The sequence below is a fragment of the Podarcis pityusensis genome, assembly GCF_964106645.2.
Source record: "Podarcis pityusensis genome assembly, chromosome: 6".
In the NCBI taxonomy this organism is placed as follows: Eukaryota; Metazoa; Chordata; class Lepidosauria; order Squamata; family Lacertidae; genus Podarcis; species Podarcis pityusensis.
This window is the reverse complement of record NC_138030.1, coordinates 93,688,474-93,709,535: the sequence shown is the minus strand read 5'-3', so window position 1 is coordinate 93,709,535 and position 21,062 is coordinate 93,688,474. Positions and strand designations below refer to the sequence as shown.

Below are 21,062 nucleotides of genomic sequence, written 5' to 3'. Positions count from 1 at the left end.
TGATGATCTCTTAAGGAGAATTTTATAGCCTATTAGATTAAGAAGATCCTACTAAAAGTCAACAGCAAATTGCAGCAGGTAAGATATGGAAGTGTGCAGGAGAGAGATTGATCAGCTGTTACAGACAAATGATCTCGTTGAATGCACGGGGGGGGGGGCAGGTTATGGGGGGCAAGGAGGAAAGGATACAACTGTGTGAAAGCACAACTCCCATGAACCCCAGCCTGCTAACTGGAGGGCACCAGGTAATTAGAGAGCGGGATGGAGTGAAGGAATACATGAAAAAATACGGTTCCGAAATTGAAATATTAATAGAGAATGTGTAAAATGTGCAGGGGTAAGCAAGAAAATAATAATAGAATCGATTGAATAATTATCAAATTATAACAACACAACAAGATGGAAGAAGTAAAATATTGAGATCACACATGGGTGAAGGGGAGTGGGGGGGTATATGGGAACCTATAATATCATTTATAATATAATTTGTTAATTGTGTTGCATTTACATATAGCAAAGGGAAGCCTAGAGCAATTAGATATATTTTAATTTAGGTAATCTATGTAATAGGCTTATGTTAGAAAATGAATATAAATTTTGAATTTGATGTTTGTAATTTATTTGGTTTTGAAATAAAATAAAAATAAAAATTGGAAGGCACCAGGTTGGGGAAGATTGGTGTGTACCAATAGTGACTCATGGAACTAACCAGTGATACAGGAAATCCCAAGAGGGGGTGGGGAAAGTGTGGTCTGAAACACAAGGATATGCTTCAGGGATGACTGGTATTTCAGACCACACAGCTTTTTATGGTGCGCTTCCCTACCTTTCCTAATATTGACCACAGAACATGTCTGCAGGGCGGCATATGGCCAACGTAACATTTGTCCAGAATCTATGCCTGGAATCCTAGACTTGGGAGCACGCCATGCTAGTGTGTCGATGCTGTATACACGGACACTTTAGTGATCTTGGTCAAACGTGATGCCCGTCACATGGAGCCCCACACAATAAACATTTTTGCGCAACAAGCATTACCTTCACACTGGTCCTCGTGAGACTTTGGATTCCAGGAAAATGCACATGCAAAACCACTGTGGTAACTTTCCAGTTTAGATGGGAGGCATCTGATCATCAGCTCTCTGTCCGACGGTGAGACAGTCCAGCAGCAACTATTTGAGCCTTCCTCTTGGTGGGAAGGATGTCTAAATAATGTTCTATGCCAGGAGTAGGCAACCTGAGGCCCAAGGGCCGGTTGCAGCCCAATCGCCTTCTAAATCCGGCCCGTGGATGGTCCTGGAATCAGTGTGTCTTTACATGAGCAGAATGTGTCCTTTTATTTAAAATAGGACCCAACAAGGTCTGAGGGACAGTGGACCAGCCCACAACTGAAAAAGGTTGCTGACCCCTGTTCTATGCTCTTCATTTTGGGGAGGTGTATGCTGTATGCCCCCAGGAGCCAAAGTCGCATCACCTTCTGGTTTTTGTTTTGCAAACACTTAGGCCTATCCACATTTCCCAATGGGCAGCTGAGCTGTCTTCTAAAGCAAAGAGAGACACCTTCTGTTGGACGAAGAGATGGGCAGGGTTTCGTCTGAATGGTCCTTGAAAGGGCTATTACAGCGAGGCTTTATTCTCCACACAGTTTCAAGTCTTTATTGATCCTTTTGCAAGGGTAATGCTTTCCAGGAGCCCTGCGGTCTTTTTCTCTCTCAGCTTCAGCTGCCCCATTATGCTCTGAGGAGGTAGGTGTTTGAAGAACACAGTGAATAATGAATAGGTAATGGACATATCCCGTTTTATGCCTTCAACCTCTTTTGCCGAACTGTCACTCTCTTGCCCTTGCCAGCCCCACCACCTTCCTCCAAACTCCCTCCTTCTCCTCCACCCCCCCCTTGGAATATTTGCCCCCGCCAGGCTCTTTGCAAAGGGTTATGGGTGGCGCATCCCTTTGAATGGGCTGCGCCAGGAGTGGGGAACTGTTTTTCTAGCCTGAGGGCTGCACTTCCTCTGGGACCACATGCGAGTGGTGCACATGGTCAGAGGCAAATGTGGGTAGGGTAGCAGGTGTGACTTTTACCACTAAACAGTAGGCCACATTCCAGCCACACGCAAGTCGGAGATTTCTACACACACTTCTCTCCATAGCTGTCAGCTTACAGATTTGAAAATAAGGGGCCAGCAGCCTCGAAAATAAGGGATCAGCAGCCAAAATAAGGGATTTTCCAAGCACAGGTATGTTCAACTACTGAGCCCCACCGAGCCAAAGGCAAAAAGCCCAACCAGCAGCCAAACGAAGCCTCACGCGGTGGTTCCCACAGCGCAGCAACCCGGCAAAGGGGATGCAGCAAGGAAAACCACCATCACCTCCCCGCTGGGAAGTGCTGAGCAAAGGCGAGTCCCCAGGCAACGCGGCCGATTTGATCAGCACAAGGCATGCAAGCTCCACCCCCCAGTCGTTCTTAGACTCCTTATTGGGTGAGCAACGCAGCCAAGCCTCACAGTTGGAGCCTCCCTCCTCCCTGGCTGGCAGGGAGGGAGGGAGGGAGAGGAGCTGCTTCCTTTGAAACCCGGGAAATTTAAGACCCCGTAATCTGGTGAACCGGGTTCGCTTCTCCGCTCCTCCACATGCAGCTGCTGGGTGACCTTGGGCTAGTCACACTTCTCTGAAGTCTCTCAGCCCCACTCACCTCACAGAGTGCTTGTTGGGGGGGGAGGGAAAGGAGAATGTTAGCCGCTTTGAGACTCCTTAGGGTAGTGATAAAGTGGGATATCAAATCCAAACTCTTCTTCTTCTTCTCTCCATCAAGACAAACAAGTGGTTTCAATAACACTTGAAGGACCGGGTCTAGCCAGGCAAAAGCACTCAAGGAAGGCACATAGCAGCGCCAGTGAGAAATGTGGCTTGCAGAGACACAAGGCCTAGAAAGAGAGGGCTGGATTTGGCCCCTGGGACTCAGGTTCCCCACCCCTATTTTCAATTGGAAACAGCCGATATGTCCGTGCCCTAAGTTGTTTTTCAACACACTAGAATGAAAGCTGCAGTCCTGTGCACACCACTTACTTGTGTGTAAGTCCCACTAAATTCAGTGCACTTCTGAGTAAATAAGCAGATTTGAGTAACCCGTTTTCCATAAATAAATATAAAAGACAGTTAATTGTGTTTAAGGGAGCATTAGGCTCAATAGACTCAAACCATGTCATTTGAATGGGATTTTTTTAAGAAGCTTCCTTATATAATCTAGCTAGCATTTCAAGGGTTGCATCGGAATGGTCTTAGGTGCCTTTAACTAGAGGTGCTATTTTTCGAACTTGGGGTTTTAAGCGTAGAAACCACGTGTTCTTTCCCTCGCACGTACCTTGCATAGAATTAAAATGTAAGAGTGCCATCGCACAGCCCCCATGGGAAGATCTGTAGAGCTGCATCATTTGCATGAAGTCAAGGCAAGATAGGAGAGCAAAAGAGAAGACAGCTTATATAATGCAAGTGGCCGTGCCATGGGAGGAATGCCGAGTGGGCGAAAGGGGTGGCTTAAAACACCAGGAGAGGTCTGACTGGACTGGAAAGGAGGAACACTGAAGGCTTTTTAAAAAAAAGTTTTAACAGAAAGAAATAGCTTCTATGTTGTACCCATTTCTGCCAATGCTAAAACACAACACAACAGAGCATTTCCAAAGTCCCTTCTCAGTGTATTCAAACCTTTTAAACCAGGGGTCAGCAAACTTTTTCAGCCGGGGGCCGGTCCACCGTCCCTCAGACCTTGTGGGGGGCTGGACTATATTTTTGGGGGGGGAAATGAATGAATTCCTATGCCCCACAATCCGGCCTGCAGATGGTCTGGGAATCAGCGTGTTTTTTACACAAGTAGAATGTGTCCTTTTATTTAAACTGCATCTCTGGGTTATTTGTGGGGCATAGGAATTCATTCATTATTATTTTTCGAAATATTTCATTATTATTTTTCAAAATATAGTTCGGCCCCCCACAAGGTCTGAGGGGCAGTGGACCGGCCCCCAGCTGAAAACGTTTGCTGACCCCTGGGCTATGAGATGGTGACTGGCCCAAGGTCACTCAGGGAGCTTCATGGTTGAGTGGGGATTCGAACCCTGGTCTCCCAGGTCATAGTCTTGCACTCTAACCATCATGCCACACTGGTTCAAATCTCTGCCGCTGCTTATAACCACCCTTCTTCTCCAAATCCCTCCTTTATTCAAACTTCTGCTGTTGGTTAAAACAGCCACTTAAAAAGGAGGGATAGGATAGGATGGGGATAGGAGATGAACACGAAAGTGGGGATATGAACAGGGCTGCAAAATAGGAGGGTTGTCTGTTTCATAATTTGGCGGAAGGTGAATAGGGAGCTTAGTAGTTTAATGGGGTGGGAAGAGGAAACTGCAGTGAATTTGTTATGTACTGAAGTTCTCACCCTGGGCCAGCAGGGGGATACTGTAGATAGTTCAGGTCCACATATGCAAATAAGGGATCGAAAGTGACATTCAGTGATTGGATAGTTACAGAAAATGGTTACTGTTGCGTTCTATTGGAGCTCTATATAAGCAGGCTGGCTGAACCCTTCAGTTCAGTTCTGTTCTGGCCTGTGAATAAACAAGAGCTGTTTGAAGAATCGCTGTGTCGTCTGATATGTTCACCCACAACTTAACAGAATTCATGTGCAGGGGTAGGTTGGCAAGAGTAAAGCACAAAGGGACATAGCTCCTAGTCTAAGATTAAAAAGAAAAGAAGACTTGTTCCCCTCCCCTTATTTAGTGGAACAGAGGACCCACTCTAATAAATTCCATTTTCCCCTACCCCCTGCAGCTGCAAAATGCCCATTGTGTTGCATTTCTGCAAGCTGTGGAGTTTCAATTTGTACCACATCAATAATGCAATGGAGTACTTACTTACATCAGCGAAGGCCCTGGTGATCCATAATTTTTATCCACCGGATTCAAGTGCTGCTCAGCTACCAGGTGAAAGGCTTCTCCCCCCAGGACCTCCTACTATCAACATAGATTAAGGGATGTTAAGAGCATCCGGCCAGCCACCTTGCTTGTTTAGCAGGGTTCCTAATTAACTGTAAGTTTTAAACGCAGCTCCCTGGGACATTGGAAGCCTAGTTCTTATGGAGGCAATATATCTATGTCTGGGGTGTACCAATGGAGATTAGAAAAGGGTTCTCAGGTAGGAGAGAGAGAGAGAGAGAGAGAGAGAGAGAGAGAGAGAGAGAACAACCACATACTTCTTTACACACACTCATCTGCTATTATGTCAGGGGAAATGGCTAAAATATTATCTCTGACATCTAGGTTTCTGTTGTGGGATTGTGGTTCTCTCTTTTTAAAGAGGAGCAAGCCTTTGATACAAGTCCTTACCTGCAGCCTAAAGTGAGACAGCTGAGGGTCTGATGCCAGGGATTTTTCTTAGCTGCAACTTCAGATCTTTAACAGGAAACACCGTGGATGAAGTGTGCATCTGACAGAAGCACTGGAGAAGGGGTTTTGCTCCAGGCCATTAAGACCCCGGCAATATCTCACGGTTTGGCTGCAAGGCACTTTGATCCAGGACAGGGCATTCCTCCAACTGCTGTTTCCTGCCTTGGCCCTGCCCCACCTCTATGGGGACTTCCCAGCGCAGGTGATCATCCAGTTTCTAGAGGCCCTCCAAAGCCAGTTTCTCACACCACAGTTTCTTCGGTATTCTCAAAAAAACTTGTATACAAAGGTAGAAGTTTCACAAATTTCATATTGCCAAGACAGTCAGAGGAAAGCTCATAATAAGTCTTCCGCTCTCTTGGGGGTTCATGACATCCAAGATAGATTGCCCCATACTATTTCAATAATGCATATTGATAAACAAGCCGAGTTGTACCTCCTCCATGGAGAGAAGGCGGGAGATCCTATGGGGGTGCAATTTTTACATCTATTTTCAGTAAATGTATTCATATCTTTCAATTTATTCCAATTAGGGGCCCTTGAAGAACATGATGAATGATTAGGAACACTAGGTAGCCCAGCCCTCCTGGAAATGGGGCAGAACGTGGGCAATTATTTTTATTGCTTTTTAATGTACCATGGCTGTAGCCAATGTGGTTGCTGGGAAGTTTTTGGCATTCCCAATTCAGAAAACTTGCAGGAACAAAGTTTCAGTGGTTAGACTAGGGAAAACAATGTCTGCTAGTGTCATAACCCAATTCACAACCCTGATCCTTTTTCATATAAATATGGGTGTTAATTTCAAGCTGTGTTGAAAGCCACTTTCCCTTCAGCAGATAATTAGTTAAAAAGGAATACCTCCACGATGCAGAAGTTTGTGTCTTCCCCGTAATTAACTTCCCAAATCTACAAGTCTCAATAGCTTCAATGGATCTATTGACTGCAATCACTGTCCTGGGGGAACAGCTAAGGATCCAGCCAGAAATGTGGTGGGGAAATCCCAATTTGGGAGAAAGACAGGATATAAATGCACTAAATAATAATATCTGAAAGCAAAATATGGCAGGGGAGGATGGAGGCTTCTCAGAGTACTCAGTAAGGGGTGGGGTTCAAGGCAAAGGAAAATGGGAAGCATTGACAATGTTGTTTTATGTTCTCCAAATTTATTCTTGCCAGCTTCTTAAAAAACCTCAAAGACCCATTCCCCTTCTTCTGACTAAACCAATCACATATTCCACTGGTTTTATTCTCCAACCCTGACTGATTGGTTTGACCCGCAAATCTCAGGCGCTAGCAGGTAGCCAGCAATCAAAATCTCCATGTCTTCACTTGACACAAACAGTTGCATCCCCATTAAAAATGTGATAATATTGTATAAATGACTCCTAGGCCCTGTCACATATTCCATTCCAATAGAAAAGAAAATAATATTTATCCATTGTATCTGAAGAGTTTCTGTTAAGGATGGCCATTTCATGATATAAACTATGCCAAGAACAGCGAAAGTATTAGAAAAACTTTAGGACAATGTCATAAAATGCAACTCATTTCAATATTATACTTTTATTAACAACTTCACATGCAGAACAGAATGGAACGGCAGCTTCTGACCCAACCAAACCAAATGCACAAGACACGCATGACTGGATGACACTGATGCAATAAGCATCAAAGCATCCACAGAATCCACGTTCCGATATCCATTCTGGGCCAGAAAGAGTCTTCCAGAAAAACAGCCCCGGAACACAATGATCAAGCTATCCAAATAACCCAAATGCGCCAGTCGCGCACAACTGGATGGCGTTCATGAAGTATGCCACGCAACATCCACAGAAGCAAATTAGCCATTCTGGGTCGTCAACTCTATTCCAGTTTCTGATGCAGCCAAATGAACCAAATTCATGGGTCATACATGACTCAATGAGGTTCCAGCCCCGTTCTGCTTATTGGAAAAGGTGGGTGGATGATAACACACTTCCTGGTGGTATTGGCATCCGCTTCCTGGTGGTATTGGCAATATTTAGTGGTACAGATTTCAGGAGCAGTGAAAAGTTAACAAGCCAAACTTGCAACTCTTTCAGCCAGGCCATTGTAATTGCACAACTTGTTCTGCTGTCATGTCTGATGAAATGTGCTGTCCCTTGAACTGTTTTATTGAGGTGATGACGGCAAGCATTGCCATGCATTGTTATTTTTCTAACCGTGTCTCCTACCTACACAGCTCTCAAACTGCACGACATGATTAGGGGGATAGTGGTGCTTAATGGTACTAAAGCAGCTTCGTAAAGAAAACCAAGGTCATTGTAAATTGCACAGGTTTTATTTAGTCTTCTTAACTCTTGTCCCTCAGTTCATCTTGCATCTCATGTTTTCCATTTATTTCTCATACAGAATAAGAAAAAATGCAGACTTTTTCCCATTGAAAAGAAGCTGGAAATTCTAAGGACAGTTACTTTGTATTATTTTTTGAAATGTGAATTTCACTGAAAATATGTTTTAATGTTTCTTACTTAAACTGAACAATCTTTATAAGAACATCTTTATAAGAACTAGATTTTTTGTTAACGCAAAGTTGGTTCTTTGAAAAATGTGATTGTATCATATGTACTGTATTTTTCCGTGTATAAGACACCACCTATTTTGGGGGACTCTAAATTAAGAAAACACCTTTCAGCACTACCCATATATAAGACAAGCCCCAATTTTAAACTAATTTTTTTGGTAAAGAAACCTAGTCTTATACACGGAAAAATACGGTACTTTTGCCATAGAAATGCTTTGTTTAAATAAATGGCTTGTTTTCATTTCTCGTTTTCTTATGCATTTTGCAATAATCATTCTGTTTGCTTCTTCTAGTACAGCATTAATTCATGCAGCTACAGCCAAAGTGAATTATTTTTCTCTAAAGGAAAAGTTAAGAAGGAAAGCTTCACAAACACTTTGAGCAATTATTGCAGGCGTGTGAGGCTCTTCAGCACCACCAAGCCAATAAACAAAAAACAATTAGGGCCAACAACACAACTGAGGATCAATGAGCGAGTAAACTTTTAAAATAGCCAAATAGTAAAACAAAGTACTAACTCTGTGTCTCCTCCCCCTCCTCACCATTTTTTGGCCTTTTTCCCACTCTTCCACTCCTGCCAAACCAGCTTTCCCCTTCGTTTGTCATCTTTTGCCAGCTGAGCAGAACACAACCCAGAAGCTGTCCCCCACTCCCCAATTTATCCTAACCCCATAATTCCTGCAACTATCCCAAAATTCTGCAGGTTAGTTTTCTAGGGATACCTCTACAGTGTATTGATGGATTCATTTTAAAAATGCCCACAAAACCAAAAAGATGCTAATCTCTTTTAGTCCACCCACCCAAAAAACAAATAATTATAAAAGGTAATTGGCACAAAAAAAACCAACAACCCTGGATCTATTTGTTCGTAATTTGGCTGGTTTCTATGTTGTATGCCATTTCCATATAAATTGCTCATAAAACAATAGGAGCAAACAAAGGAATAAGGGAAAGCCTTCTGTTCCATGCCTTGCTTGTGAGCTTCCAGGGGTACCTGGCTGGCTACATCTCAGAATGGAGTGCCTAGTTGCACATGCCTTGGTCTCACCCAAATAGGCAAGGTTTCTGCTCTTGGCCAGAAAACTGCCGAATGAAATTTTCCCCTTGCCATGCATAGCTAGGCGCAGCAGATGAACAGGTCCCTGGAGGTGCCATGCCTGGCGTAGGAAGCTCACCCTCAACAAATTTATGATTACAGTGGTACCTCGGGTTAAGTACTTAATTCGTTCTGGAGGTCCGTTCTTAACCTGAAACTGTTCTTAACCTGAAGCACCACTTTAGCTAATGGGGCCTCCTGCTGCTGCCGCTGCGCCGCCGGAGCACGATTTCTGTTCTCATCCTGAAGCAAATTTCTTAACCCGAGGTACTATTTCTGGGTTAGTGGAGTCTGTAACCTGAAGCGTATGTAACCCGAGGTACCACTGTACTCATGTTTGTAAACAGCAGTAGCCCATAAAAATCCAAGTCTTCTCATGTGTAAACTAAAGCCCAAGAATTACACAACTTTGAGAAAACATCTGAAGGCTTAGGGAAGTTTTTAATGTCCAACATTTTATTATTTTTTATATCTTGCTGGAAGCCGCCCAGGGTGGCTGGGGAAACCCATCCAGATGGGCAGGGTATAAACAATATTATTATTATTATTATTATTATTATTATTAATTATTATTATTAACTCTCAAGGAGTAGCTGCACACCAAACTATTGGGTTCTTTATTTACTCCACAAATTAAGTGTAACAATAGGAAGGATGGCCTAATGTGTGCCATCTGAGACCCATCAGTTGTAGGGGAGGGCTACTTTTCTTATGTAATCCTCTCACCTCTTCACTGGAAGAAAGTAAGGTTGTGGTCCCGGGGGTCTACTAGTGTTCACTGCACACACTCACACCAACACACACACAAAAGCCTGGATTTCAATTTCGAAACTGTTTTTTATTTAAACGTGGGGGGAAAGGGACAATAACTTGCAGCATCAACTGTTTTGTATTAGAAAAAACAAAGAAGGGTGATAACACAGGGTTAAAGGGCAACCCAGTAGTCTAATATACTCCCTAAAGTCCAGACATGACAAAGAGATACGTCACATGGGCAATTGGGAACCTACAAATAACTCTACGAACGGTGCAAATTTCCCTACTTTTCCCTGCAAGATTCCTGTTGCGCTTGCCCTCTGCTTGCAGGCTTTCCGTCGGCACGTGGTTGGCAGCTGCAAGAATAGGATGCTGGAGTAGATGAGCCTTTGGTCGGATCCAGCAGGGCTCTTCTGAGGTTTTCTGAAACCACTCCAAGTAACGTTGTTGTCTACTTACTGCTGAGTTGGTCCACGTAGGTCTTCCTTTCTCAGGCATGCTAGGTTGGCCAGCCTTCTCAGTGATTGAGGTTTTGGAGAAGACCTGAGAAAGATGAGGCCACCACAATACCAAGCCCTCTCCACGTGCATGTGCATAGCAGTTCTCACAGACCGGCAAGTCCTCAGACAGCAGCACTTCAGCCAGGCAGAAAGGAGACTCAACTCAGGAGACACCATCTCATATTCACCTCCACCCAGTTCACGGGCTTGTTACTATTATTCTGTTTTTTAGTCATGTTGGATTGGGATCACAGTCATTCATTGGGCAGTGGGAATTACATCCAACCAAATGTAGTTTTTGCAGCCTGATCGTTTTACACGAGTCCGTGTACTCTCAATTCACACATAAGTTGACTTATTCCCAAATGATTAAGCTGTTTCAGGGGTTCAGCCTCCTGTAGTGCGTCCAATCCTGGGCACATTTGCTCAAAATTAAGTGGTTTGCACCCAAGCAAAGGATCATAGGATTGCAACCCCAAAGTGTGACCCTAGGCATATTTACTTAGAAGTAAGTCCTATTCTGTTCAATGGCTTTTGTCGCGAGTAAGTGTATGTAGGATTGCAGCCTCAGCACCCCCACTTTCATGGGAGCAAGCTTCATCGGACTTACTTCTAAGTAAATATCCACAGAGGTCAGCTGCATGCCTTGTAAGATTTATTCACACTAAATAGACGTCAAGTGGGTCTGAAAGTATGGCAGCAGCCATCCTAAAGGAGGAGAGGTTCCCCATTCCCCAAAAGGAGTCTCAGTTATTCTTCCTTATGACTGGATCATGACCAGCTGTGTCTACTGGCCATGGAGAGAGTCAACTCCACCTTGTTTTTCCAGAGCTTCTCATCTCCTTGAAAAATAGGGCTGCAATCCTTACCCCACTTCAGTGGGAGAATGTCCCATTCTATAAAAGGAAGTGGGAGTCATCCTTTATTTCCCTTTTGATTAACTTCTGGCCTCCCCAGGGCTGACCTGAGATACCTTTCCTTTTGTTCTTGTTGCACATGAAAAGAGTTGCACCTGAATAGCACCTGCTTAACAACACTTTAAACAAACAAAAAGGGGGGAAGGTATACCTTCACCCCCTCAAACTTTTGATTATACTCTTTGGCTACAGAGCTGCAATACCAGAGGATGAGGGGAAGGAACGGGCAGCCAGCTGCCTAACTCAGATCGGACTGGTTTTCTTCAGGCAAGCGGATGGTTTCTGATCTGCCAGAGGGCAGAAACATCTGCGTAGTTAATACATACACACACGCACATATGTATTATTGGGGATGAGGTGGGTAGCGTCGCTGAAAAATCCTTGGGCCGGTGCCTGAGGCTGCTGGCGTGGTAACCTGTTAAAGAAAGAATTAAGCAGAATTTCTATCGCAAACCCTTCAAAAATAATGCAGCCCAGAAGCACATGGAATTAATTAAATAAACATTTGCACATGCAACCCATTTGGATACAAAGCCTCCATTTTCATGCATTTTATAGTCATGGATTTTGAGATGCTTAACAGAATTTTAGACACGCACCCTCTCAAATAGTCTTAGCTCTCCCTCTACATGATGGCAGGGCCAGCCTTCAGCACAGCTCTACACTCAAACCAGCACCTGCATCAGACGTGCTTCATGAGCTTTGACAAAGGACCTTTGCAAAATGGTAACTGTCCATGAAACCCAAAAACCTACAATGGAGAGGTATCATGGTTCTTATCCAAGTGTAACCTACACGTGGATAAGCAATATAGCTCCAGTGAGAAAGAGCAGGAAAGGCAACCCCCGCCCCATGCGCTAACAACAGGCTGCCGCTTGAACAAGAGAGCTGGACTTGAACACACTTCCCCAACTTGGCTACTCCAGTTGTTGTTGGACTGAATGCCTTATCACCCCTATGAGTCAGGCTCTCAAGGAACTTGATAGCCCAAACAGGGGTCAGCAAGCTTTTTCAGCAGGGGGCCGGTCCACTGTCCCTCAGACTTTGTGGGGGGCCAGACTATATTTTGGAAAAAAAACATAAAAATGAATGAATTCCTATGCCCCACAAATAACCCAGAGATGCGTTCTAAATAAAAGGGCACATTCTACTCATGTAAAAACACCAGGCAGGCCCCACAAATAACCCAGAGATGCATTTTAAATAAAAGGACACATTCTAATCATGTAAACACGCTGATTCCTGCACCGTCCACGGGCCGGATTTAGAAGGCGATTGGGCCAGATCCGGCCCCCGGGCCTTAGTTTGCCTACCCATGGTCTACCCTTTGCAGAAGGCTGAACAAGGAGGGATACCTGGCCTCACCCAAGAAAACAATTCTTACATTGCTGCTGCGGTTGTTACCATCATTACTAGAGTTTATTTCTTTACAACATTGCGGGAATGCACATGCGCAGAAACCATACCTGAGCAGGACGGTAAAGTGGAACTGCCCCTCCTCTTGGGGGTGGAGGCACATGATCAGGGATGGAGAAAGTAGCCTGAAACATGAAGCAGAAGAGCCAAGGCGTGAAACCCAGCGAAGATGCCAGGATCCGTTGTTGGGGGGCGGGCAAAGGAGGAAGGGGGCAGCAGAACCACCAGAAATGCAGGGCATTATATTGGGAGATAAGTGGGTGGTGCTGTGGATTAAACCACACAGTCTAGGATTTGCCGATCAGAAGGTCGGCGGTTCGAATCCCCGCGACAGGGTGAGCTCCTGTTGCTCTGTCCCAGCTCCTGCCAACCTAGCAGTTCAAAAGCACACCAGTGCAAGCAGATAAATAGGTACCACTCCGGCGGGAAAGTAAAGGTTGTTTCCGTGTGCTGCTCTGGTTTGCCAGAAGCGGCTTAGTCATGCTGGCCACATGACCCAGAAGCTGTACGCCGGCTCCCTCGGCCAATAAAGCGAGATGAGCGCCGCAACCCCAGAGTCGTCTGCAACTGGACTTAATGGTCAGCAGTCCCTTTACTATATTGGGAGAAATGCTCTCAAGGCAGCTGGATTTGCACTTCTGTCAACACAGATTCAGAGGAGCAGTTTTCCAAAGTTGAGGCCTCTCCTCACAAGGAACATGTTATTCCTACCTCCACTTTCTCTCACCTGGCCTCCAGCATCTGGAAACATGGAGCCTTCCCTGCTGCTATGGCCCAGTGGAGTTTTGGCCCCTGTGACGAAAAAAGTGCAATGAGATTATTTCAGTTTGTACAAGGGGGCCTTACCACTCCCCACAAAAGCTTCTACAAAAGACTGGGGGATCCCTCCAGAGTTATTTGTGGGGTCCTATGGGCCACAGCAAGGTTCATACACAAACAGCCTTTATTACCACCCATCAAGAACACATTCTGCAACGCACACAGGAAGATACTTACGAAGAGAGCTTCTGGGGAGAGGGTTGACACCTGTGGGTGGCAGGTGAGGAGCAGCTGGAGGAGGAAGTAATGCAGGCCTTGTCTCCTCCACAGGAGGAAGGGGTGGTTGTGAAGTCACCTGCTGCTGCAGAACGGAAATAACATATCAGTGATGGAGCCAGGTAGAATTTACCCTCAGTCTACCTTTGTTAGGAGGGACACAGGTGGTGCTGGGGGCTAAACCACAGGGCTTGCCGATCAGAAGGTCGGCGGTTCGAATCCCTGCGACGGGGTGAGTTCCTGTTGCTCGGTCCCTGCTCCTGCCAACCTAGCCGTTCGAAAGCACGTCAAAGTGCAAGCAGATAAATAGGTACCACTCCAGCAGGAAGGTAAACAGAGTTTCCATGCGATGCTCTGGTTCGCCAGAAGTGGCTTAGTCATGCTGGCCACATGACCCGGAAGCTGTACACCGTCTTCCTCGGCCAATAAAGCGAGATGAGCGCTGCAACCCCAGAGTCGGCCACGACTGGACCTAATGGTCAGGGGTCCCTTTACCTTTACCTTTGTTAGGATCCCAACAGATTCCCCCACCACTTCTTTTTTTAATGTATTTTTTAAATTGATCACTCAGTACTAGATCCTGCACTTGACTTGGGGGACTGTGGTTTCCCTAACTTGTTTTGTTTTGTTTTGTACTTTCACAAACCTTGTAGTACATGCTGATACCTCCCTCTGGTTTCTTCATTTGCCTGCAACCCTGTTAGCACTCACCAACTGAGCTTGCTATCAGGGGAGCTGGTCATTATTTTTTTACCACCATCACGAAAACCTATGACAAGCCACATGCCTGCAGGATCACCATAATGACACAGGGAATTGGGAACAGAATACAGGATTTGAGAGGCATCTTTCAGAGGAGACAACCCTGGAAATATGAAGCAAGGTCCTATAAAGTGGTTCGCCGCCCCCCCCCCCCCAACTCTTGGATGTCGCTGAAGTTATTGGCAGGCCAGTATAGAATCATAGAATCATAGAGCTGGAAGAGACCACAAGGGCCATCGAGTCCAACCCCCTGCCAAAGCAGTAAAGGATTATTCAGCCTGTTGTAGCAATTGTAATGCACTGTGATAATGCTATATGATTTTTAATTGCCTCTTTTATGTCATATATTGTATTTTGCTCTACTACAATTTGAATCCCACAGAATTCAAATTGTAATACGATAAAACACAACGGAGGAAATACAAGAAGCGGTTAAAAAAAAGTACAATTGGAAATCAATGTGAATATTTAACATATGGATGCGCCATTTCCCGTCTACAACCACAAATCCACAGTTTGGGAAACCCTGGACTAATAAAACTGAGAAGTCAGAGTTCCAGCAGATGAACTTCAGTAACCTGGACAATTCCCTAATCCTTTTCCATCGCTCCTGTTCGCTCCTCCTCTGGCATTCCTGAACTGTGCCCCTTCCTCCTCCTTTATTCTCTGTCATAGAATCATAGAATTGTAGAGTTGGGAGGGATCCCAAAGGTCATCTAGCCCAACCCCCTGCAATGCAGGAATCTCAGCTAAAGCATCCATGACAGATGGCCATCCAACCTCTGCTAAATCACCTCCAAGGAAGGAGAGCCCACCACTTCCTGAGGGAGACTGTTCCACTGGCAAACAGCCCTTGCTGTCAGAAAGTTCTTCCTGATCTTTAGCCGTAATTTCCTTTCTTGCAACTTGAAGCCATTGGTTCGAGTCCTGCCCTCCAGAGCAGGAGAAAACAAGCCTGCTCCATCCTCCATGCGACAGCCCTTGAGATATTTGAAGATGGCTGTCATATCTTCTCTCACACTCCTCTTTCCAGGCTAAACATATCCAGCTCCTTCCATCGTTCCTCATAAGGCATGGTTTCCAGACCCCTGATGATCTTGGATGCTCTCCTCTAGACACTCTCCAGCTTGTCAACATCCTTCTTAAATTGTGGTGCTCAGAACTGGATACATTATTCCAGCTGTGGTCTGACCAAGGCAGAATAGAGTAGTACTATTACTTCACTATACTTCTGTTAAGGCAGCCTAGAATAGCATTAGCTTTTTTTGCTGCTGCATCACACTGTTGACTCACGTTAAGCTTGTGGTCCACCAAGACCCCTAGATCTTTTCCACATGTACTGCTAGTAAGCCAGGTGTCTCCTATTTTATATTTGTGCAGCTGGTTCTTCCTTACTAAGTGCAAAACCTTACATTTGTCTCTAATGAAATTCATTTTGTTAGTTTTAAAGCCCAGGTCTGTTGCTGTCTGTACGTTTCCGAGCACAATTCAAAGTGTTGGTGCTGACCTTTAAAGCCATAAACGGCCTCGGCCCAGTATACCTGAAGGAGCGTCTCCACCCCCGTTGTTCTGCCCGGACACTGAGGTCCAGCGCCGAGGGCCTTCTGGCGGTTCCCTCATTGCGAGAAGCAAAGCTACAGGGAACCAGGCAGAGGGCCTTCTTGGTAGTGGCGCCCGCCCTGTGGAACGCCTTCCCATCAGATGTCAAAGAGAAAAACAACTACCTGACATTCAGAAGACATCAGGGATGTTTTTAATGTGTGATATTTTAGTGTATTTTTGGTCTTTGTTGGAAGCCGCCCAGAGTGGCTGAGGAAACCCAGCCAGATGGGCAGGATACAAATAATAAATTATTATTATTAATTATTATTATTATTATTATTATTATTATTATTATTATTTCAGTCCTTGCCAAAGAATTCTAAATGCGATGTGAATTATCGAACAGACAAAATCTACGCAAAATTTCTTCCTCCACCCTTCTTTCCTTTCCACTTCATTTCTGATACTACAATTTTAAGTCCACCAATGTCTCATGACACCAACACACAACAGGCGTTTATGAACTACACTCCTTGCGTGGATCTGTGGCAGCCATTTTCAGGCTGTGCACCAGAGAACCCTGAGGCCCCATGGATGTTTATCAGTGTGCAGACCACAATGGTAGTTGTTAGGAAATGCTGAGGAACTTTGGGTGTGGGGTTCTTCTGATAATAAAATAATAATAATAATAATTTATTATTTATACCCCGCCCATCTGGCTGGGTTTCCCCAGCCACTCTGGGCGGCTTCCAACAGAATATTAAAATACAATAGTCTATTAAACATTAAAAGCTTCCCTAAACAGGGCTGCCCTCAGATGTCTTCTAAAAGTCTGGTAGTTGTTTTTCTCTTTGACATCTGGTGGGAGGGCGTTCCACAGGGCGGGTGCCACTACTGAGAAGGCCCTCTGCCTGGTTCCCTGTAACCTCACTTCTCGCAGTGAGGGAACCACCAGAAGGCCCTCGGCGCTGGACCTCAGTGTCCGGGCAGAACAATGGGGGTGGAGACACTCCTTCAAGGATACAGGACCAAGGCCGTTTAGGGCTTTAAAGGTCAGCACCAACACTTTGAATTCTGCAGCAAGCAGAAAATTCCTCTTAAAGAGATCCTGCATTACCTGAGAATCTGGAGCAGCAGCAGATGGTACCTTTTTGGAGGGTTCAGCTTCTTTAGAGGGTTTCGATCGGAACCAACGGAACCAGCCAGACCCAGAGGCCTGGAAAAATAGAAAGGGTGGGTTCAACACTGTGCTATTGCAAATGTTGCATCTGTATATCAGCTTGCCAGACAGAACAACCCACCCCCTTTCCCTGAGCTCTGCTCTGCAGGTTCTCCAGGTCCCTTCAGAGGCAATTTCAAAGGGGTGGAGGAGAATGTGGGGGGGAGCCCTGTTACACAAGCAGAAGCTCTTGTACAAGACTTCCGCTGGCAGAGTTTGGAAGGGGAACCCTGCCCAAAATCTGGAGTGAGAGAGCTGGTAGCTTTTTCTTCCTTCAAGAGAGCTAATAAGCACCAGAGGAACACAGAGAGGCACCAAAAACCCATGTAGACAGTCATTTGTTTGTACTGCAAACCCTGATGTTTTGCAAGGCACACATACTTTAACAAATAAATAAATAATTTCTTGTTTTGCTCTGCCTGAACACAAGAAATGTCCCAGATTCTTAACTCAGTTTCACATATGACACCAAGAAGAACATGTGAGACGTGTTCTCCCTCTCCCTCCCTTCTCTCACACACAAACACACACACACACACACACCGGTAATACAGGACAGAATGTGGAAGACAAATGATTGTGAAGTTCTAGCCATAGATTTTATGTTCCAATTATAAAAGCACAAGTCTGTGAAAATACCCTTAGACTTTGCGAGAGAATATCAAGCAGATGAAGGAAACCCCAATCGCACCTGTTGGTGACACAGGAATATAAGCAGTGCCTTACTGGATCAGACCACGGTTCATCTTGCCCACTACTCAGCTTCCAACAGATGCCATTTGGGTGCTTCCTCCGGGAAGCCTCCAAGCAGGGCACGAAGTTCTGCAGCCTTCAGCTGTTGCCCTGCTATCTGCCATTCATGCTGCCTCTCAACATGGAGATTCCATTTAGCTACCATGGCTAATAGAATCTCGTTGCCTCATCCTGACAATGGCTGTTGAATTCTTCTTTTAAAACCATCTAAGCTAGCAGGTAAGGGACGTGGGTGGCGCTGTGGGTTAAACCACAGAGCCTAGGGCTTGCCGATCAGCAGGTCGGCGGTTCAAATCCCCACAACGGGGTGAGCTCCCGTTGCTCAGTCCCAGCTCCTGCCAACCTAGCAGTTCGAAAGCAAGTCAAAGTGCAAGTAGATAAATAGGTACCACTCCAGCGGGAGGTAAACGGTGTTTCCGTGCGCTGTTCGGAAGTGGCTTAGTCATGCCGGCCACATGACCCAGAAACTGTACGTCGGCTCCCTCGGCCTATAGAGCGGGATGAGCGCGCAACCCCAGAGTCATCCACGACTGGACCTAATGGTCAGGGGTACCTTTACCTTTAAGCTAGCAGGTATCACCATATTGTGCAGCAGGAGACAGTGTTGAGAGGCAGAGGCACTTCCCTGACCTCCCAGCTGGTGAGTCACTGCTGTTTACCAGTGTGCTGGGCCCAGGGGTTAACCCGAGCAACGCGGTCCAGGTCCAACGCGGTCCAAGGATTCCGTGAGGAGTCAGTTCAACATGGCCAAGGCAAGTCTCAAGGCAGGAAACCAGGCTAGGTCGGGCACAGGGTCTCAGGCAGGTTCCAGCAAGCAGCAATGTTGCTCCCGCAACCTGGGGTGGAGCCTGACAGCCATTTATCTTTGTCAGGGTAACGGCCGGTCCTGATCCCCCGGTGACTCACCTCCCTGTCTCACCTGAAGGTGAGCACTCCTCCTGCGAGTACTCAGGTCTCTCCTGCTCTCAGACCTGAGTCTCTGCAGCTTGGGAGACGTCGGTGGGTTACTAGACCCAGAGGCCGCCTCAGCCTCCCCTGACCCAACTGGTAGTGGAGCAGCTGTAAGTGATTGCCCAGCTGAAGGCAACAAGGTAATCCCCGCATCTGGAGCCAGGGCAGGCTCAGGCCCCTGACTCGGCCCAGCTGGCACTTGTTGCAGGGGAACCTGTGCAGACTGGGACTCTTCAGGGTCAGGCCCCAGACTTGGTTCAGATGCCGCCTGAGGCAGAGGATCCGGTGCAGACTGAGACTCCTCCGGTTCCGAGTCCGAGCCTGAGTCCATCACAACCGGGCGGAATGAGATCAGCTCCGTGAAAATGCCCTACTGAGCCACTCTGGCGTTCCTGCCAGCGCATTCACACTGCCCTGTCCTCCCCACCATCTCTCCCCTCCCACTCCAGTAAGCGGCAGTGACTCAGCTGCCGGGAGGTCTGGTAAGTGCTTCTGCCCCACGCCCCACCACACCGTCTGCTACTGGTATGTTCAGGACAAAGAACCCCATACATTAAGACTACAAACCCTATGCACACTTACCTGGCCACAAGCTAAACACAGCGAGAGTCACTTCTGAGGAAACATGTATAGAACTGGGCTGTACTTAAAGGCTGTGTGAAGTTCTATATGAATGAATTAATTGCAATCCTCCCAGCCACCTGAAAGGTGAATTAGACCTTGATCGTGGCTCTAAATCCAAGAGGACATGATTCTGTCCTTCCTAATCTGCTGCAAAGCAGAAATGAAATCCTGTGGGCCTGGGCATATTTTTCAGACATCGCAGGTGCCGTTCTCAGTCAGATGCCTCACCTTTGCTTCTTTTTGTTCCGTTTCATCCTGTGTTAGCTTCTCTGATGTGGCTTCCTCCCCTGATGCTTCTGGGAGCTGTGGGGAATCCTCAACCATGGATATTGTGGAACTCTCAGAAATGGTCCGGCTCCGGGCATTTAAAGTGTTCTGGCACCAAAAAGAAAACATGGAGCAGGTTCTCTTCACTGAAAAAACTTCGTGGCTTCATCTTACCGGTTTATACTGTAACCTTATCCCCTAAGGGCCTCTCCTGACATCACTCACCATCACAAGAGTCCTGTGAGACAGATCAGTATTTCTCCTGTGGGAGCGGAAAGGGCCAAATGAGGCCGGAACATGGCAGCCTCGGACAAGTCACAAAGGAAGTCCTGCTATGGCAGAGTTGGGACATGAGCCCAAGTTTCCTGAACCCACTTACTTTTTGAAATTGCTGTATAGTTTAAAGAAAAATTAAAATGTTGTGTAACAATTAAAGCAACAGCTCTCCCCTGGCATTCCACTAGACCACATAGCTCACCGTTTGTTTATTTAATAAAATAATGTTTGATTGTCCCGCCTGGCCTTTGGCTTGGAATCTACTTGATCCCCTCCCCCTTTCCTTTTTCCTTTCTCCTTCTGTGATGGAACTCCTATTTGGGGACTTCCCTGGCTTTTTTCTGGCCCATGTAGGACCAGTCTGAATAGTTGGCCTTGATGAAGATTTGACGTTTTCATCCCCCAAAAGTTTTTGATTTGAGTTTCTATTGAAATGAGGCTGAATTTTAATGTTGTATTTTAATCTTGTTTTTAAGTTGTATCTTAATCAATTGTTTTATATCTGGTGTTAGCTGCCCTGAGCCAGGTCTTGGCTGGGGAGGGCGGGGTCTAAATAAAATTTATTATTATTATTATTTATTATTATTACTATAATTATTATTATCACTATGTTGCTATTATTATTATTATTATTATTATTATTATTATTATTAACCAACAACCTCAAAGCGGTTTACAAAAGATTAAGAGCAATACAGTACAATCAAGAAAAATTCACAACCCTACTTTAAAACATACAAAAGTTAAAATACTGAAACAGATTAAAATTCCCTCAATTTTCTAAGCATTTGGGTTGGCTTGTCCAAACAAGAATGTTTTCAAGCAGGCACAAAAAAGAATCAGATAGGAAGAGGCCCCGAGGGTCATCTAGTCCAACCCCCGGGGTAATGCAGGAATCCTGCCCACAGCCGTCCCTGGTGGGCTCAAACCACCAACCTTCTGGTTAGCAGAC

General features: G+C 45.7%; 1 protein-coding gene and 1 long non-coding RNA gene across 8 annotated transcripts in view; one reads left to right on the top strand and one right to left on the bottom strand.

Annotated features, from left to right (window-relative positions):
* Positions 1 to 21,062, top strand: part of LOC308480697 — a 386,007-nt gene that overhangs the window by 343,905 nt on the left and 21,040 nt on the right. The gene's annotated exons all lie outside the window — the stretch shown is intronic.
* SEC16B (SEC16 homolog B, endoplasmic reticulum export factor) overlaps positions 9,910 to 21,062 on the bottom strand; it is a 54,009-nt gene continuing 42,856 nt past the window's right edge. For 4 of the 7 annotated variants that reach the window (XM_081012099.1, XM_081012098.1, XM_081012100.1 and 1 more), the window contains 6 exons: positions 19,796 to 19,942; positions 17,138 to 17,236; positions 13,678 to 13,801; positions 13,409 to 13,473; positions 12,732 to 12,806; positions 9,910 to 11,680 (listed from right to left, as the gene is read on the bottom strand). In XM_081012099.1, the coding sequence (XP_080868225.1) occupies positions 11,609 to 11,680; positions 12,732 to 12,806; positions 13,409 to 13,473; positions 13,678 to 13,801; positions 17,138 to 17,236; positions 19,796 to 19,942 (582 nt within the window). In that variant the 3' untranslated portion in view covers positions 9,910 to 11,608. The remainder of the gene's footprint in view (positions 11,681 to 12,731; positions 12,807 to 13,408; positions 13,474 to 13,677; positions 13,802 to 17,137; positions 17,237 to 19,795; positions 19,943 to 21,062) is intronic. The other 3 variants (XM_081012101.1, XM_081012102.1, XM_081012103.1) reach the window with 3 other exon arrangements.